We start from the raw sequence: 19,840 nt of genomic DNA on the forward strand, positions 1-19,840 counted from the left end.
AGAGCCTATTGTTTCTTCCCTTTTTGCTTTAGTAACCAGGAAGCTCAGGGTTAAATTTAAAGCATAATTTTGTTCAGGTGCCACACAGAACAATATATTCCACCTTTCCATGTGGTTTCTGTTTCTCTCTATATTTAACATTACCTGTTTTGTTTTAAAATTAAAAGCCACTTAAAATCATTGTGGAAGAAGGAAGAAACCAAATTGGAAAAAAAAAAAAAAAGCATTTCCCTTAAGTACATGGCAAATGAAAACAAGACCATGCTCTGACTGAACTGTGAAATCTGCACTGGAGGGAGCTGGTTTAGGTTTTTGTTTTGTTTTGTTTTTATCTCTAGTACCCCTACTGCAGGCTTTGACTCCTAACAGGTGCTCAAAACTGCTAAATTGGGCTACTAAGAAACAGTCACATGAGTATGTGACGAGGATTCATCCAAGTTCCATGATTCAAGGACATGCCAGTGAGAGGCCCACTCCATGTCCATAATTCTCCCGTTATTATTTTTCTGAGTTTTTAAAGTTTTTTATTTTCTTGGTGTTTTCTAATAAAATGCAAATACTCTTGCAGATATTAAATCTTAAAGGTGACGGCTTAGCATGAATGCAAGGACTTTCAGGGCTTGGCATAGGATAAGTGTCTGGAGGGAAGGTGCAGGACGGAGGAGGGAAAAAAGTCCAGGACTGAAGAAAGGTTGCCAAGAAGGTCAGGTGGAGAGTTTCCAAGACATAGTTTACTGACTTCACAAATCTGAAAGGTGGTTTATCCTGATGAAGTTTTGGGGGACAAAAAAAATTGTATTTTATCCCAATCTTTATACTATCCTTTCTGTGATTTTGGAGATGTTCATCCTGACGGAATTCAAAACCTACAGTTAATACCTATCAATGTTCTTTATTTTTAGAAAGGAATCAGTTATTGATTTTTAGTTTCTTATTCTTGATTTCCCAACACACTGAGGAAAACAGGAAAGTATCAGTAAAAGCCATACTTAAAAGGGAGGAGAAATAGTCTTCTAAGGAGTGATGTACCATGTCTCTTTCCTGCGTGTAGAATTTCACCTTGTGTTCCTAGCAATTCCACCTAAAAATTAAGCTAAGATTATTATCCAAATTGCAAATGTCTGTTAATCCCTTCTGTGTGCAACACCTAGATGCCTTACCTTGCATCCATAAGACTATAAAATGCCTCTTCCTTGAGAGTTCATAATACCCTTCCTTGAACTGAGATTTCCATTTACTCATCAGTCTGTAACACCAGACTGTAAAGCTCCTCTTATTTGACTTTATATCTACAGTACCTAGGACAAAATCCTCAGTGCTTAATAAATGTCTGCTGCTGAACTGGGAGAGTGAGACACTGTCCTTCAAGGGACTTAGCCCAGATGGGGAGATAGGCACAGGTAAGTACCTCAAAGGTGGTAACAATAATTCAAGACAGCAAATGCTAAGTATCAAGGAAAAGTAGAGAGCCTAGATAGTCCTTCTCTAAGACTTAATATTCTATTGTTCCTTACTGAGTCAGCCCCATGTGTAAGAAGACGATTTAGTGTGGAAACAATACTTTTTTTTACCTTTCAAAAGACCTGAGTGTGACCTTGGGCAAATTACTTAACTTCACCGAGCTCGGGATTTCTTCAACTGTGAGCTGTCTATGTTGCAAAACTATCGTGTGTGCTAAATAAGATCATGTATGTAAGCCCACAGAGCAGGTGACCAGTTAATATTGGCATAGCATAAACAATTCTTGATTAATCAATTGATGGACTTTTCTATGTTAATCTGGGATGTTCTTCTCAGCACATTTTTTAATCTGTACACAAATGATTCTGCTGAGTCTGTGTATTTAAAGAATATATATTTTAAAAAATCAACTTCGGAAGGGTCTAATGAGAGAAAAACAAACATATTACTAAGTTATTAACGACTGATGCTGTTTATAATTAGCTCCTTATCAGGGTTAGTTATTTGCAGACTACTAGAACGACACTAGCTTTTTAAATGACATTAATAACTGGCTTTCTGCTCAGGCAGTCACAACAAAAGACAACAAAACATAGCTGGAGAAGTGTGCGAAAGGGTGTGGGTGAGAAGCACTTGTTAGGGATGTGTGTGGCACATGTGCAGCACACATATGAAAAACAAACAGCATATCAACTTTTAAATTTATCACTGCCCACAAGGATTTGCAAAGCTTTTCATATTGACTGAGCGCAGTTACACAAAATGTCCTTTCTATCTGCAAACATGAAATCCTCAAAATTTATTAATACCCAAACGTGTTCACAATCTCACTGTTATATTATAAATGTACTTTGGATTTGAGATTTTTTTTCCTGAGGAGCTGGTACTATCGTAAAGTAAAAGAAACATTTAAACAACATGAAAGATGATGGTAGGATTTGGTTTTTATATTTAGGGAATGATACTGCTTTCTAGGTCATTCATTTTCAAGTGAATGACTTAGAAATAGCTAAGCTGTTTTTTTTTTTAAGTTACGGCAGTTAAAGTATTTAAAGACAAGGTAAGAATGAGGAAAATCTCTATAATCTGGCAATTGTTTTTAAACATAAAACTTCGGTACTTGTTTTAGAAGGACTATATCTTCGTCAAACGTTTTCCCACAAAGTACACAAACATTAAAGATCGTTCTGCACCATTCTTTCTTTGTTGTCACAGTCCAATGCTAAAGCCAATTTGTAGAAGAATACTGTTGTTTTAATACCTAATCCCTTTCCCTTTGGTACAGGTTATCTAGAGACAACAGGATCATGCAAAATGCCTTGTTTTTTTTATTTTGGCTTCATGACCTCACAGGGATCAGGAACCCTGGAATCATTATCAGGTTGTGCTTTTCCAGTTTTATTTTTTTTAAGGTCTCCAATAAATGGAGTTTATGATCTGGCCCCACCCTGCTATCAGACTACATTCATTTTATAACCTTACACCAGAATATCAAATAGGTTTTATCTCTTTGACCAACTCCAATTGACTGAATTTTAAGACCTCTGGGGACTTAGTAGGAAAAGAGCTAGGACTGATCTACTTTGTCTGCTGTGGGCATGGGGACTGGGCTGGGTGTCACCAGTGCCAAGTTTTTGCCAAACAAGTCAAAATACACGCCCTCTTCCCTAGTCAAGCTTTGTCCTTACTTTTCTAAGATCATACTATGTTTATTATCCATCTTTTCTTCATGCCCTCATTCATGTTTTCACCCCCATTCTTTTTCCTTTCCACTTTATTAACCCTAACCAACATTTACAGCCAAGCACAATTCACTCTTTCATGACAAAGCCTTCTGGAATGATTTTTAGCTGATATCACGTAAATGAGTTTTTTTTTTTTTATTGGCTGGTATGTATATATTTTTCTACTTCATATGCATTTGCCTTTTCTCCCCAGTGAGGCAAAGTCTTTTGGGCCTAAACTCACTTCTTTGGTATCTTCCACTACTATGGGCACATTACTACATGCCTAGTAGTCCCAGAGTTAAAATCAAAGTAGGTAAACTTTAGGGAACCAATAATCAAATTACCTGGTAGAGGACGTGCTGGGTAAAGACCTCCTCATTGCTCCTGGACTCATGCTGTAGTAAGAAGAACTTTCCAAATCTGAGAGAGAAAAATTTGGGCCGGTTCCTGCAGCTATTGGTGCTAGAATTAAAAAAAATAAACATTTCAGTTATAAATAAATATGTTGACTAGAAGACCAATGAGAGCATATTTCCAGGTTGCATTTAATACATTTTTACTTTGCATTTGCTGTTAAGCTTATCTAAAATAACCAGTATTGAACTCTGACCTCAGAAGAACATTGACTATAAAAATAGTCAATATCAGAAAGACATAGTTTTTCTCTAATATACCTTTCATTTTTTCCCTTTTTGTAACAGTAAATTGTTAGCAAGGTTACAACATATCTAGATGTTTTAAACAAAAATATCTTCATGTTTTGTTCTTAAACTTTTTATGAATGAACAACCAAAACATTTCCTAGGCTCTTCTAAGTTTTGTCTGATCTTGATAGCTTTCACTCATCTGCATTTTTGAATTTTGTTCTGAATACTCGTGAGAACAAATTCAGTTTTCTAGGGTACGCATCCTCAAATCTTTGCAATAAGAAATGTATGATTTCTCCATACACTGAATCATTCTAGCATCCTGCATACACCTTTGCTTTAATATTTGTCCTACCTTATAACTTTGCCCTCAAGCCAAAGTTTTTGTAAATAAAGTTTCATTGGAACACAGATACATCATTTACATATTGTTGATGACCACTTTCATACCACAATAGCAGAGACGAGTAGCTGCAACAGAAACCACAGGGCTCATAGAGCTAAAAATATTTACTATCTGGCCCTGTACAGAAAAAGTTTGAAGACCTTTGATTTAAGGGATTATCAAAGGTATTCTGAGTATGTGTGATTTTCAGAGATGACCTTTATAAAGTGAGATGAGGTGCCTTGTATTTTTTATGTCCTGGAACCTCTAGATGCCCTTTTTTGAGAGTTGCTTAATAAACATTTTTGAATGAATAAATACCATATATCAACCTCACAAAGTGAACCGTATTAAAATTAGTGGTACAATTATATTAATGCAAATATTCTTTGAAAAATTATGCAACAGTAGGAATAATAGATGCATCTGTTATATTGAGACACTGTTTTGAGAGTTAAACCCACATAAGTAGATACAAAAATAAATAAATAAAATAAATCTATTTCAAGATTAATTAACAATATCCTGAACCAGGGGCTTTATTCATTCAACAAATGATTACTCAAAGTTTATTACTTCCAAGAACCGTGCTGAGTGAAGGAGGCACTTGGACATGGCCCCTGGCCTTAAACAGCTCACAGTCCAGAGGGGAAGGCCAGAAGGCTGACCAGTCAACCTCACCAGGTCCAAATTTGACTGAGTTATTCCTAAATTGTTATGGCTGCACAGAAGTGGGGAATCTAACGCAATTTGGGGATGAGAGGTTCAAGGGAGTAAAGGGCCCTCAGACAATGTGATGCCTGGTAAGAATGTTAAAAGACAAGCAAATTACCCTGCTGAGAGCTACGGAGGCATGTATGCAGGTAAAAGAACATAAAATGTTTACTGAATTTTTGACAGCTTGGTATGATATAGAGTACAACACATGGGGAAAAGAGGGAAAAGGTAAGGTCAGTTAATGGAGGGCCAGGTAGGTTTCCTTAAAGAACATGAATTTAAATTCAGCAGGTTCACAAGTTTGTAAGCTATTAAAGCACTTGTCAAAACTCCACTGTAACCGGGAACTGCTGGGGTTCTATCACCAGCATCTAACATAATCCCTGACACCAGGAGGCAGTCACTAAGCATTAGTAAAATGGAACTGATTGTTGCATTGAGTTTTATTTGCTGGTTAAAGGAGAAACAACAAAGTATGGGAATGCCAGGATCAGATGTGTATTTACAGCTCAGAAAGCTCACTGTCTTTAGAGTATGCCTGGGGAGTGGTAGTTGATGAATATAATCCATAAAAGCAGAGAGGCCACTGAGTCATTGGGATGGGATAGGATGGGAGTGGGGTCCAAACTTAAGCGATGGAAAGGAGGAGCCTGGTGTAATTTATTTAGGGGTTAGAATCAAGAAAATGTGTTGACTGCTTGAATGTGGTATAAGGGAGGAAGGGGATCTAAGATGACTTCCAGGCCTATTGCTTTGGAAACTGGATGAAGTTTGGTGCTATAATAAAACTACAGAATCAAAGAAGGCATGAAGGGATGCAACAACTTGCTAAGAATACTTGATTGTTTGATTAATAACAATGGTTATACCTTAATCCTAACTGTCATTGTGCAAAAACAGTCACCGCTCAGAAAACCTGAAACTCACATATGCTTTTTAAAATTCAATCAAGTCTCTCAATGACAGGCACAAATAGAGGGAGGACCTTTAGCTCAAAAGCAAATGGTTAGGCTTAACAAGTTTAAGTAGGGTTCTAATTAATAATTTTGAAAGTCAATCCTTAATTTTCTTTTTATATTAAATTTATTTACCTAATTTCCTCTTTTTTCCCAAGACCATGGAGGAGGGGGGAAGATGAGATTACTCAAACATGGGGCTTGATCACCCATCATCAGCTGCAGCAGGCTAAAATGATTTCACTGGCCCCTCTGGCATGTAAAAGGTATTTATTAATGCTTTGTGTGTTAATGGAGCTTCAATTTCACATTTCTCATTAACTAAAGAAGAGTGAGAAGGCTGGTCAGCATCAAAGGTCTGGATTTAGATTTTCTTTTGAAGTTCAAAATGGGGTTGAGGTTTCAGCTGGACCCAGTAGCTGCCTCATTCCTGAGCACCAAGAAACATCATAAACCTCATCCTCCCACTCTAGGAAGGACAGAGAGATAGAGGAAGGTGTGTGTAAGAGGGACTTCCTCTTGACTGGGAAAAATTCTGAAGCACGTCACACCTCCTTCTACCCAGTGGTGAGCATCCAGTTGCACTTGTGTTTAACATTTTATCTGTCCTGGAAAAAATGTTGTGTGTGTGTGTGTGTGTGTGTGTGTGTGTGTGTGTGTGTGTTTAAAATTTAAAAAAATAATAATTTGAATGCTTTATAAAGTTTTAAAAAGAGAGAGAAAGACCTAAAAAGAGGAGCTTGGGGAAAAAATAGGTATAAAACATCTGTCTTAACTTTCTTAAATGTCAAGGGAGGCAAAATATGTGAAGGAAGAAAAATACATGCATAAATGTGGTATGCCATCGCTTAAGTTCAAAAAATTATTAAGCCTATGCAAAGTCCCTTGAAGAATGGGAAAAAAATATATGGAACTATTAAACTTTACCATGGAGGAAATCCCTGGTACTGCCTCAAACATTAGGGACTTCCAAGTCAATAGGCCAAGCCCTTGATCTTGAGGCTTGCTCTTGTGAAATTTATTTATGAAGCGGAGAAGCTAAGCCTACCTAGAGTTATGCCTAAGAGTTACTTCCAGAGGACCTCTTTTGTTGCTCAGATGTGGCCTTTCTTTCTCTCTAAGGCCAACTCTGCAAGTAAAATCATTGCCCTTCCCTGTACATGGGGTATGATATCCAGGGGTGAAGATATCCCTGGCATTGTGGGATATGACTCCTAGGGAGGAGCCTGGCCTTGTCACTGTTGGATCAACAATGCCTTCCTGACCAAAAAAGGGAGGAAAGAGTTGTGGCAAAATGAGTATCAGTGGCTGAGAGAGTTCAAACAGAGTCAAAAGGCTATTCAGGAGGCTACAAGCTTCAGCTAGTTTCAGCTAGATATTGCCAGATATTGCTATTTACCATGGTTTGCCAAATCCCAATAAAGCCATTCCTGCTAACCCTAAAGAACACCTAGGGCTCTATCTAACATTCTACAAAGGTTCCATGCACTAATACTACTTTCCAGAAACCTACAATCTCCAGATGGGTTCCTAGGCCAGATGAGTCCCAAAACCCAGAGGGGCCAACCTCTCCAGAACATCAACTAGTTCCATTCTCCTACCCCACATTATTAACAGCCCTTTCCATGGAAAAGTTAGAATGGGTATGGCCCAAATACCTGTAAAGATTGGGAGAAAGATCAAAGGAGAAGGTAGAGTTAAAGAAGATAGGATTTAACAAACATGTATGACTACTGTATTATTATATTGATATTTCTTTCAATCTCCTGTGTCTTGGAGCAACTAGAAGGAAAAACCTAAAATTGTGGAACTGTAACCCATACCAAACTCTGAAATCTGTTCTATAACTAATTGTTCAAGTGTGCTTTGAAATTTATTGCTTTTTTGGATATGTTATTTTTCACAGTAAAAAAGTGATAATTAGCCTATGGTAATATTTCTTAATTTGCCCATATTTACTTTCTGTTAATCACTTAGCACACTGTCGTCATGATCTACCTAATGGCCCCAAGCGGCCAGGCAGCACTGTGCTACCACCCCAATTATCTATGGACTTCTGGTGAGAAACTTTAGGATCTGAAAAGCTGGTTATGTGTGTCCTGAATTTTAAAGCACCACTAAATTTTTGAAATGAGAATAACCTTCACAACCTGAGTTATAGAATCCTAATAATGCACAGACCCAAACTCTACCTCCATAATAACAGTCTTGTAAGGAAACCTCCCACTGCTACAGTCTATGTATATCTATTACATGGAGGATCTGCTTATTGGAATGGATTCTAATTCAGTGATGCTGTTATGGCCAAATAAAGCTTCATACCAGAGGATTTGGTTCATTGTCAAAATGTCCCTGCAATGAGTTTGGCATTTTTAGGGTCTGTAGTCTGGAGAACAGGAAGGTACATTGATAAGGAACTAAGAAGTCAGGAGGTGAGACTTTAGGCAATGTGTCTTAATAAGCACTTTATTTATTGTACTTAATGTAATCCTCAAAAAACACCTTCTCAGGAAAGTACATTTTTTAGATGAGAACTTTGCACTGGAATGAGGCTAAATAACTTGACTTGGATTACAGAAAGGCAAGAAAGAGGCAGAGCTGGGATTAAAATTCAAGGAAGTTTGATCCTGAGACCTGTGCCTTTTCTACTGTACCACACGGACTTCCATGTACAGTGTTTGCCTAACTTAAGATATTATTAAAAAGTACAGGGCGGGCCGCGGTGGCTCAGCGGGCAAGGTGCTTGCCTGCTATGCCGGAGGACCTCGGTTCGATTCCCGGCCCCAGCCCATGTAACAAGAACGGAAAAACAAAATACAATAAAACAAGAAAATGTTTAAAGATGTTTCCCTTTCTTCCTTCCTTCCTTCCTTCTATCCTTCCTTCCTTCTCTCTGTCTTTAAAAAAAAAAAAAAAAAAAAAAAAAAAAAAGTACATAGTGTCTTTGTCTCCAAAAGGTTTACAACCTACTGGAATGAGAAAAAAATATATCTGAATACTATATCTAATGCAATATTTAATGTATTAGGAAAATAAAATAATGAGTTAAGAGGAAAAATGAAAATAATGTATTAGGAAAGTTCAAAGGAATAACAGATCACATTGGCTTGAGGAATCTGAAAAAGGTTTGATGCCAACAAGAGTTAGCACTTAAGCTGAGCCCTTAAGGATGGTTAGCATTAAAGAGGCAGAAAAGGAAATAAAAGAAGGTTTCTAGGCAACAAGGCATATACAAAAGTTTGGAGGTAGGAAGTAAAGTGATGGATCTGCTGGAACTATGACAGTTTTGGAGTAGAGAAGTGATATAATTGTTCAATTTGAAAACATTAATATGGCAACAGTAAACAAAATGCACTAAAGGGGGCAAGGACCCTGGAGGTGGGAAGATCAGTTGGAAGGCTGATGTAGGAGTCTAGGCCGGAGGAGATGGAAGCCTGAATGATACAGTAAGAAAGAATATAGAATTTTTACAATGGATAATCTGTCAACTCTTTCCAGATAGTAAACAGGGGTACTACTAAGAAAGGGCATAAAATGGGAAAATTATCATATCCTTCTAACAGATAAAATAAAAACAGATAAAAGATGTATATATCACAATGTCCTTCTTCATTAATAATGGTATTAAGCCCTTTTTTGCACATTAGGGGACTAAAAGTTGGCAAGAATTAAATGACTTGTTCAATGTCATGTAAGTTCTGGTCTTCCCAGCATGTCATGTTGGGCTTCTGAGTCTAAAGACCAGCCTTCTGGTGTATTGCAGAGATGATGTTGCCTCTGCTAATCAAACATGGGGATGTTAAGGAAGAACTGGACTAACCATAACCCCTCCTGTCTTCCATATATACAGAAATCTGACTTCAATCCACTTGTACTTCACCATTGGCTTTATCATTCGTTAACTGTTTTACAGGTAGTAAAACACCTGTAAGTCCTGCACAAGGACTGAAAAGATAGACACCATGGGGGATAGAAAAGTCCTGATCTGGGACTAGGAGAGACTGTTTGGAATCCCAGCCCTGCCACTAATCCTGGTTAAGTCATTTAAACTCTTTGGACCTCATAATTCTAGTAAAAATTATGATAATAAATGTGATAAGGGTTTAATTTCCAGAATAAATAAAGAACTCCTACAACTCAATAACAAAAAGACAATGAAATTTAAAAATGGGCAAAGGACTTGAATAAATATTTCTCCGAAGATATAAAATGGCAAATAAACACATGAAAAGATGTTCAACATCATTATTCATTAGGGAAGGGATAACCAAAACCACAGTCAGATATCTCTTCATTCCCACTAGGACGGCTATTAAAAAAAAAGTAACAAGTGTTGACAAGAATGTGTAGAAGTGTGAATGCTTGCACATCACTGGTAAGAATGTAAAATGGCGCATTGCTGTAAAAAACAGCTTGTGGTTCCTTAGAAAGTAAAGTATAGAATTACCATATGACATAGCAATTCCACTTCCAGATATATTATCTAGATAATAACTGAAAACAGTAGCACAAATTGGTATTTGTACACTAATGTTCATAGCAGCATGATTCACAATAGCCAAAAGGTGGGACCAATTCAAGCGTCCATCAACAGATGAAATGAATAAGTAAAATGTGTCGTAGACATACTATGGAATATTACTCAGCTATAAAAAGGAATAGCACCATCCATGCTGCAACCTGGTTGAACCCTAAAGATACCATGTTAAGTGAAGTAAACCACACATAAAAGGACAAATACTGTATGATTTCACTAATATGAAATACCTAGAATAAGCAAATTCACAGAATTACAGTAGATAACAGGTTTCTAGGGGATGGGGTGGGAAGTGGATAAGGAGGTACTGACTAATGGCTACAAAGGTTCTGTTGAGGATGATGAGAAAGTTTTGATAATGAATAGTGGTGATGGTAGCACAATATTGTGAATGTAATTATGTCACTGGATTGCACACATGAAAGTGGTTAAAATAGGGAATTTTGTGTTGTATATACACTAAAATTTATTTTAAAAACACTAACATTGCCACGACCATCCACCAGTGCTGCCAACACCACAATTACCCTCACCCTCACAATAGCAAGGACGATCATTTATTAAGCATTGTTCATGGGACACTTTGGGCTCAGTGCTTTAAGCACAACATCCCATTCAAGCCTCACAAACCCACAAGGAGGGAACTGAAGCACAAAGAGGTTAAGTAACTGTCCCAGGTCATGGAGTCAGAGGATTAATCCAGAAAACCTTTCATCCCACCAAGCCTAGACTTCGTATGTGCTCTTAAATAGCTCTACCACCATTTTAGGTACACAGATGATGACTCAGTAAATGTTTTGAATTAAGGTGTGTAAATAATTACCCTTCCCATTTGCCCACTAAACTTTAAGCAATGGAAATAATAATATTTAGAAATTTGGTATTATATGCATAAGTAGAGAGAACAGGCTCCTCAACTTTCTTCAGCAATATTGGAATTACAGTTAGTGTCTGAAGTATATGTAGATTTTTGTTCCACCCAGGAGTTTTTCTCAAAAGGTTAACTTTTGGAAATTGTCTCTTCAGATGTTATTTCTAAGTCATTCATGGCCCACCCCCTTCTTTCCTGAGATGAGTAGAATGTAGTCTTTGTGTCATCTCTTAATAAATGGTTTGCTATTAAGGAATCATTATAGTAGTGCGGGCTACTGGAAGAAAGAGGTTACTTTAGTAGCCAACCCTCTTAATGACCTGCTCTTCTGTACACATTAGTAGTTGGATAAGATTGTGGTTATTGAACTTCTGCCATCCACCAGAGACAATCTGCTAAGGCGTACTTTATTGGAAAGAGAGATGATGGAAAAAAAAGTTTATCCAAATTTTCAAGCTATCTTTCCTTGGAGATTACCACGCACTGAGTTTACAATGTGTTCTAAATCAGTGGGGAGTATTAATTAAATGACAAGTGTGTTCAACCTATTGCTAATTCTGAGAGGCTGTATTCAATGGAATTCAAATATTTATTGAGCATGTTCAATGTGCCAGGCACTGTTCTAGATCTCTGAGCTATATAAGTGGACAAGATAGACAAAATCCCTGCCTTTGTGAGGTTTCTGTTATAGAAATTAACCATCATAGCTGTTCCTTCCTCAAATTTACTTGGTAACTAAAGAATATGGAATAATGGCCAATATATCCCCTCCAAAAGGCTACCAGGGTTTAGCACTTAATTTCCAACACATAACTATAGAAAAAAGACAGGTATCTATGGAAAAAAAGAGAGGAATATTTCTCTCCAGATTAAATGATCTAGTACATTAAGCCTCCGGGCACTTGTACTTTAAGGCGGGCAATGGGGGTGGGGCCGGGGAGCCAACAACACACACAGTTCCAAGGGCCCAGTACAATTTAGTGTTGTTTTGCATTCTAGTGGCAAAGTTCTTGTAAGAAAGTCCATGTCACTGGCACAAAAGGAACGAACATGGGAAAATACTTGTTCTTCTTTCTATCAAAGGCACAGTTGTAAAACGTACAATGCTATGAAAACTCAAGCAAATCTGGAATCATCGTTAAAGGAAATTAACTTGGAAAGTAATTTATGGCAAGAAAATTCTACTCTTTTGTTATCTTCCTTTTACCGTAATATGCTTCCTGAACACTGCCTATGAGAGAGGGCTTTTAGACAGAAAAAATAAGTACAGTAAAATTAACTCATTTTATCAATTTGTGCTCTCTGCCAGAGTTTCCTGACTGTGGCTATGAGGGGCTGTAAAACTGATGAATTTGCATGGAAAAAGAAACCAGTGTAAGTAATTTGTGTAAAAGGTAACACGGACATAGACCGCTATAATTCAGACACCCTGCAGAGAGCAGACTGCTGCAGTGTGAGCAGTTATGGGTTAGAAAAATGACCACGCTGCAGTCAGTCTGACTTGAATGGAAATCAATCATAAAGGTACTTTCTCTGCAGCTTCTATGCCACTGTCTTCAGCAACTCCTTTGCCAAGCAGATTTCTGGTCTGCAAACCCTATGCTGATCTCCTTTTTCTACGCTTCACTCTAAAAGGTCTAACTAAAGGCATGCTAAGAGGATGGCTTTCCCAACAGGAACACAGAAGAAAGGCACTGAACTCAAACGAGGATTTCCCCTATAGGAAAATGAACTTCCCTGCTATTAAAAGATTTAAGCAATGCTTTTTATGAAATTACCTATTAGGTGTCAAAAACCAGTAGAATGTTTTTAACTCCATCTAAGGCATTTGCTAACATAGAAAGAGTCCCGTTTTCATATATCCACATTTAGTGGATACAGGTTAAGGAATATGTGTGTTTGTTGTGGTAAAAGTAATAGAGGAGGCAAATAAAGGAATTTTTATTTCCGAAAAAAATATTTCCCTTTTATTAAAATAGGAAGAATTCATTGATACCCTCATCCACCCCACTCTAAATCATGACACTAGATTATTTTGGACAGATAATCATTGTGAGCTAAATTTGTAAATTAAGTGTATTCATAACTTTTACTACCTTATAAAGAAAGCCTCGGATCTCAAGAAACTTAGATAGACACTGCTATATAGGAAGGAATTGTTTCCTGTTTATTTTTGTATTCCTCTCAGTACACAGTACAGGACCCTTCATATATTACTACATGCAATAAGTGTTACTGAAATTAACTGAAACTGTAAGAGCATGTTAATGAAAAATAGCTAAGAACTAATATTTATTGAGCAATTATTATGAGCCAAGCCATGCACTAGGTTTTATTTGAATTATCTCACTTAATCCTCACAGTATCCCTATGAAATATGTACTTGTATCACACACTTACAAATGAGAAAACTTAAAACACTTTAAGATTACACAACATGATTGAGCTAAATAAATGACAGGGCAGGGCTTGAACCTAGATATTTCTAGAAATCTACCCAAAGAAACAGAATTAAAACCCTTATTTCTATACACACTGTCTTTCCTCCGTACCATTCTCTGCCCCAAGAGATGTCCCTCATTAATGGGGAGGAGAATTCAGCAAGACTTTAAATAGAAAAATAACTATTGCCTACACCCTAACTGGCAAACTTCTATCTCATTGTTCCTCTTCTCACTTCTCTGTTTTTACAGGTCTTTAGTGTTAAGAGTGTGGGCAGGTATTTCATTGGCTGCAAGGCCCTGACACTTGGTCTAACAGCAGTCCGTGGAGGGGTTAGCAATGCAGACAGATCTCCTGCATTAGTGGCTTCTGCCTTTGGGACTGAAATTGATTTTCTGCATTTTACAGTATCATCTTGTCTTAGCTTTTGGTTGAGGTCAAATGTGGTACCCGTTTAGTATCTGAAACAGCCTTAGCCATGGGATTAAGTCTTCCCTGATAGAGGATGATTTGACGGCCTCAGAGATCTTTTCAACATGATGATCTATAAACCTGAGAAGGGTTTCTAAACATAAGCCCCTTAACCAAGAGTGCACATGGACTATCTGACCATTAGCTTTTAGGAAACCAACCTACATCAACATAGTCCCATCCCAGCAACCTGCTAATCCATAGCTGTCTATAACAATAGTTCTCAATATTTTCACTTAAAACTGTTTAATTTCCCCCCTCCATCTATTGCGAAATCCCTGATTCCAGTAATCGACCTAATGTGTGGCTTTGCTGCATGCCAACTCCATCAATTTCATCCTAGACATGCTTATAGAGTCACTGACAATCCTTCCATTCATCAAGAGTTAGCTATCATTACCACAACAGATAATATAAAATATATTCCAGCCAAAATCTCAATAATATTGTGGCATCATCGTAGGGGTAATACAGGGGTTCTCTCAGGACTTGGGAAATCCCCAAATGTCCTTTCTCCATCCATTGGGTGTGAATATCTTCTCTAAAAACATGAGGCTTATGAGTGTATAACTTAAGGTTTACAAAAAGCCACCTTGTCACCAATAGCCCCAGCATGCTGCTGTTACTTGCAGGGAGTTTTTTATCATAATATAAGTGAGAGGGAATTTTTCAAATAGTATATAAATAAGTACTCTTTTCAAAAACTCTGTTATAAATAGCCCAGGCGTGTCTGGTCACTTAAAAAGTTGTTAGTTTGCCAGTGTTAGATTGAGAACTTTAGAACATCCTGTTATCCATAAGATAACTTAGGATAGCAATTTCCAGAATAAAACAGAAACACAGGCTTTGCCTGAAAACTTGAGGAACAAGAATTTTCTGGCTTCCCAAAGTGGATGAATTTGATCTATTATTGGCATGCTTCTAATTTCATTAGTATTATTAGCTCTGAAGGGGTCACTGGATTTGCTCTCTTAATAAACTGAATTTCAGAACATAAATTCTAAAATTGGTCCTTATTTAATCTCTCTCTATATATAAATGTATCTATGTATGCATATAAAATAAGCTTTGTTAGTATGGTCAGCTCAAGGGTCAGCTCTGAGGATGCAGTTAAAGATCAGGGACAGAGGCTTTGTTCAATAATAAGGTTGGTAGCTATCATTATTGAGCATCAACTCTACATTAGCACTTGATATTCTCTAACTTAATCTTCATAACACTCCTTAGAGATACGATTATTCCCAGCATTTTGGACTTAGGTCCAGCACACAGTTGTTACTAAATAAATATTTTTTGAGTGAATAAATGATTGTTACCTATGAAGAAAACACAGCTGAGAGGGGTTAAATATTGCTTAAAATCATATAGGTAATAAGTAGCAAAGTCTGACCCCCTCCCCCAACTCTATATCCTGGACTACTTTATGAAACCATGCTGCCATCTAGAATATAGATTTTATGTAATATATTATAAATAGGAAGCATAACAAACGAGTTTATCTAGAAAATACTAGAAACAGGCAAGCATACGAATAGAAATCAAGAACTTAGCATGTACATCAAGGTATTATATGTTCTGGGTATAATAATTTTTATTATAAGAGTGTTCATAGGTTGGTAAATGTAGCAGGCACTTCAGCTGCAATTGGAGAACAAAAGGTACCCAAGTCCTGCAGTGTAACAGAAAGGACCAAACCATCATACAGAGTATTGACTGATAGATCTGTTGATGTCATAAGCTTGCTCTTGCCATATTTCTATATCAACCAACAAGGTGATCCACGACACAACCATCAGGGCACACCTCAAACTCAAAGTACACGTACATCTCAATTTATAAGGCTGAGTCAGCTAAGGCCCGAGTTAGCCAGAGGGTGGGGACACCTTTTACCTTATGCAGCTCACCGGGTAAGGTGGTGGGTAGGATAGGAAGAGTCATGTTTGGCAACCCATACGGTGACCTTGGATTCAGAAGAAAGCACAGTTTGAAGAAAATTTCTATTACTTTCCACTTGCTGCCAGCTTTACTGTCCAAATATTCCCCAAATATGTCAGGAAAATTAAAAGAAAAAATTATACAACAAAATATCCCTTGGAACTAATTCAATTTCAATATTTATTTTGAAAATTTACTGAATTATAGTAAAGGAAATTCACTAAATTAAGCAAGCCAGACTGATATTCTTCTTACGTATGGCAATACTTATAATTTTATCTTTCTAAGGGGGATTGATTAAAACTAGAAAGTGAAATATTTGCAATGGTAGGATGTATTAAAAATAAGGTAGATGTAGAATGGCATGATATCTTAAATGTTTTGTTTGTTGTTTTTTATTAATAAAAAAATAAGGTAGATTTGACAGGCAAAATGAAAAAATAAACAGGGCCAATCAACATTTTCTATTTCATAACTTAGATTTTCTTTAACCACTGCATTTTGGAGATAGATACTATTTTTTTTTTTTTAAAAGGATTCCCATTCTTTTGTCTGCTACATACCATACCCTAACTCTAGAAGAGGTTCCATTGACTTCTACAGATATAAAATGTGTGATGTTCATTTTAAAATTACTAGTAGGGCCTGCTATTGACCATCTAATTATGCCGAGTTCCATTTATAAACATAGCTAACCACTAAGTTTATGGAGACTTTTTGTGCTGCTTTAATAGGATATTGATCGAGAGCATAGTTTGAGTGGACTGCCATTGAATTGTGTAATGGCAAACAAAAGGCAAGGTCACACCAACTGTTCATGCTAGGACTGCAGTCTATTTTTTATTATAATCTTTTTGTTTCTTAATGATCAAGCCCAAATGGTTTCTTTCAAAAGAAGGGCCTGCTTAAGAATATAACCTATTTTTTAAAATTAATTTCCATGCAATAATTGTAGCAGAAGTGTTTCTTAACAGATGAGAACCAAGTGGTCGTTTGTTCAGAAAACAAAGTTTCAAACCCAAATATTCATCCCAAATATACTTTAATAAAGTTCTAAATTCCTGTAAATACTTAAATGGCACCCCCCAAAACCTAAACATTTGGAATCTCTTATCCTATACCAATTTTCTCTTTAGTTCTTCTTTGTAAGAATATTTTGTATATTTAAGTTTCCGCTTATTCCTCTAAAGGAGCTTCATTTTCCTATTTGTACCATGTAGCTGAGTTAATTTTGTAACTACTAAAGTTCCATCAGATCAGTTTAGAATACTGTCAATAGTTCTTACTAAATTGCTGGCTAGAAAATACAACTGTATGAATATGGGTGCTCAAGTATACACAAAAGGCCTAAAGACAAAAAAAAAAGTTTGAACATGAACTGCTATTTGGCTTTTAATGACAATTCCTGTGTGAGAATATAGAAGTGCACATTTCTAAGGCAGCAAACAACCACTAGGGTGCCACCTCATGCCAGGCTGAGGCAGAAGCCAGGCTCATTCACTTCCACTCTCCATTGACAAACAGCTCGGGAATCCTGTAGCCAACCCAGCAGCCCAGCTTTGTGGCAGAGCCAGGACAATTCAGCTGCTGGATTTTAATAGATTCTGCAGCAGTGCAACAGGAACCAAAATCAGTCTGGGTAACTGAGAGTGGTTTTCACACCCAAAGACTCTAAGGCTGGCCACAGTATACTGAGAACCCTGGCTTTTCAAAATTCCAGGGTCATGAAGTCATTCCTAGCCACTAAGTTTACTTAACCCTTGCAGTCGGCTGGGGTGTACAAACCACCAGTAGAAAATTAGAACCCACCAGGCCAGAGTCACAATGGTTTGTGTATATTTGTGGTTTTCCTCTTTCCCAGTTAAGTATTTAAGGTTTCAGAGTCACTCCACCAACTTCAAGTAAAATAGAGTCAGCACTTTAGAAGGAAATGGGCAGAAGTAGAGGATTTTTAGGGAGAACTTTCTGGGTTCCTACCAGGAAGTATATTTGACAGCCTCAAAGCACACACTTTGAGGAAAATACTGAGCAAAATAAACAAAGGAGTGGGTGTCGACAGCAAGAGCTATCTAGGCAGCATTTTTTAGCAGCCAGTAGAGTGGGTTCTCTTTGTAGCAACTTCATGGGAAGGAGACCAATCTGAAAATGCCTCTAGAAGTCTTTGTTTGAAAATGTAGCATCATGTAAGAGCCATTTCAACAGATGGTGGCTGTCTCTTTCCTCATAGTATTATGCAAAAACAACTTTAGTGATTCTGAACCACATTGTTAGCACTACTAAACTCTCTCCCTCAAAGCAGAGAATACTTCTCTCTTTTGAAATCTCTCCAGTGTCTTGTGTCTGTGTTCACCTTCCCCTGCAACAAAGTAACAAATAAGTAGATCTACCTTCAGAGGGTCCTCTATGTCAGGAGAGGTGGGAAGAGAACAAATACATACTTTTTTTTTTTTTAACTACAGTATCTCCCTGCTGCTGAAACAGTATCTTCTTTCTTGAACTTTAGATGATAATGCAAAATACAAAAGGGTGGGTGAGAGGGGAAACAGTGGGAGACTGCGGGTTCAGTCAGCCAGCAACAGCTCCTGATTCCAACTGCTCCGTGATTCAGATCAGTATAATTTTAATCTCAAGCAACCTTGTCGCCTGATCCCTTCACCTCTGTATTTGTGAAGCTAAGCCAGCAGCTTTCTCTTGAGTTTCTCTGCCATTGTCACCTTTTTCTCTGGAGGGAAAATTGAAATAGCACTCTCCCTCCCCGACTAAATTTAGAAAGAGAAAAGCTAAAACAGAGACTACTCGAACCAGGGTAAAGCAAATCTTTATATTAGCAAATTTAAAAATTGAATACTAAAGATCCAGAAAGAGGGAACAATTTCAAGTAAGGTCACCATTAGTGTAAAATTTCCAGGCCATATATATGATTAATTAGGTATGACTGGGGGACCAGATAGGACTGGGTTAAATAAGGTGAAGTTAAGGAGGCATCTGCAATACAGTGGAAGATTTTCTAAGAAACCAAGACTATTAAAAATACTCAGGAGGGCGGGCCACGGTGGCTCAGCAGGTAAGAGTGCTTGCCTGCCATGCCCGAGGACCCGGGTTCGATTTCTGGTACCTGCCCATATTAAAAAAAAAAAAAATACTCAGGAAAAAAATTTAATGAAGTATTTTTACTTGTTTTGTTTACATGAACATATTTTTAATTATTAAAATATTTTAAATTATTTTTTAAAAGCCCAAATAAATAAGCCATAATTTTATCAACTTTAACAAGAAATGATTAGTCATTAAAAGCACAGAATCCTTGGGTGCTATTTAATTCTGTAATGGAGATAAAGGAGAGGTCCTGAAATGAATGTCTGCAGCCAGAGGCTGCAGGTAAAGGAAGCTTAACCTCTTTGAGCCACATAGTCTCCTTCAAACTGTAAAAACAGACAATAACACCAACCATGAGAGGATTAAATGAGACAATGTTTAAAAAGTACCTAGCATAATGTCTGGTACATGGTATATGCTTAATAAATGCTAGATGTTATCATTTTTCATATTATTATTGCATCATATTACTAACAGGGCTAAACATCATGAGCATAATCAACTTATATGCCAGTTAGCTTATTTCTATTTCAAGGATGCAGAATGTACCCCAGCACCACTCAAGAATAGAGAGTTCCTACTGCAACTCTAAAAT

The 19,840-nt window shown here is 37.2% G+C and overlaps 1 protein-coding gene across 3 annotated transcripts in view; it reads right to left on the minus strand.

Moving 5' to 3' along the window:
- The window catches only part of NFIA (nuclear factor I A), a 373,058-nt gene that overhangs the window by 105,628 nt on the left and 247,590 nt on the right, over positions 1-19,840 (minus strand). For all 3 annotated transcript variants that reach the window (XM_077149470.1, XM_077149471.1, XM_077149469.1), the window contains exon 5: positions 3,533-3,650. In XM_077149470.1, the coding sequence (XP_077005585.1) occupies positions 3,533-3,650 (118 nt within the window). The remainder of the gene's footprint in view (positions 1-3,532; positions 3,651-19,840) is intronic.

This window comes from Tamandua tetradactyla, chromosome 2 (genome assembly GCF_023851605.1).
Source record: "Tamandua tetradactyla isolate mTamTet1 chromosome 2, mTamTet1.pri, whole genome shotgun sequence".
In the NCBI taxonomy this organism is placed as follows: domain Eukaryota; kingdom Metazoa; phylum Chordata; class Mammalia; order Pilosa; family Myrmecophagidae; genus Tamandua; species Tamandua tetradactyla.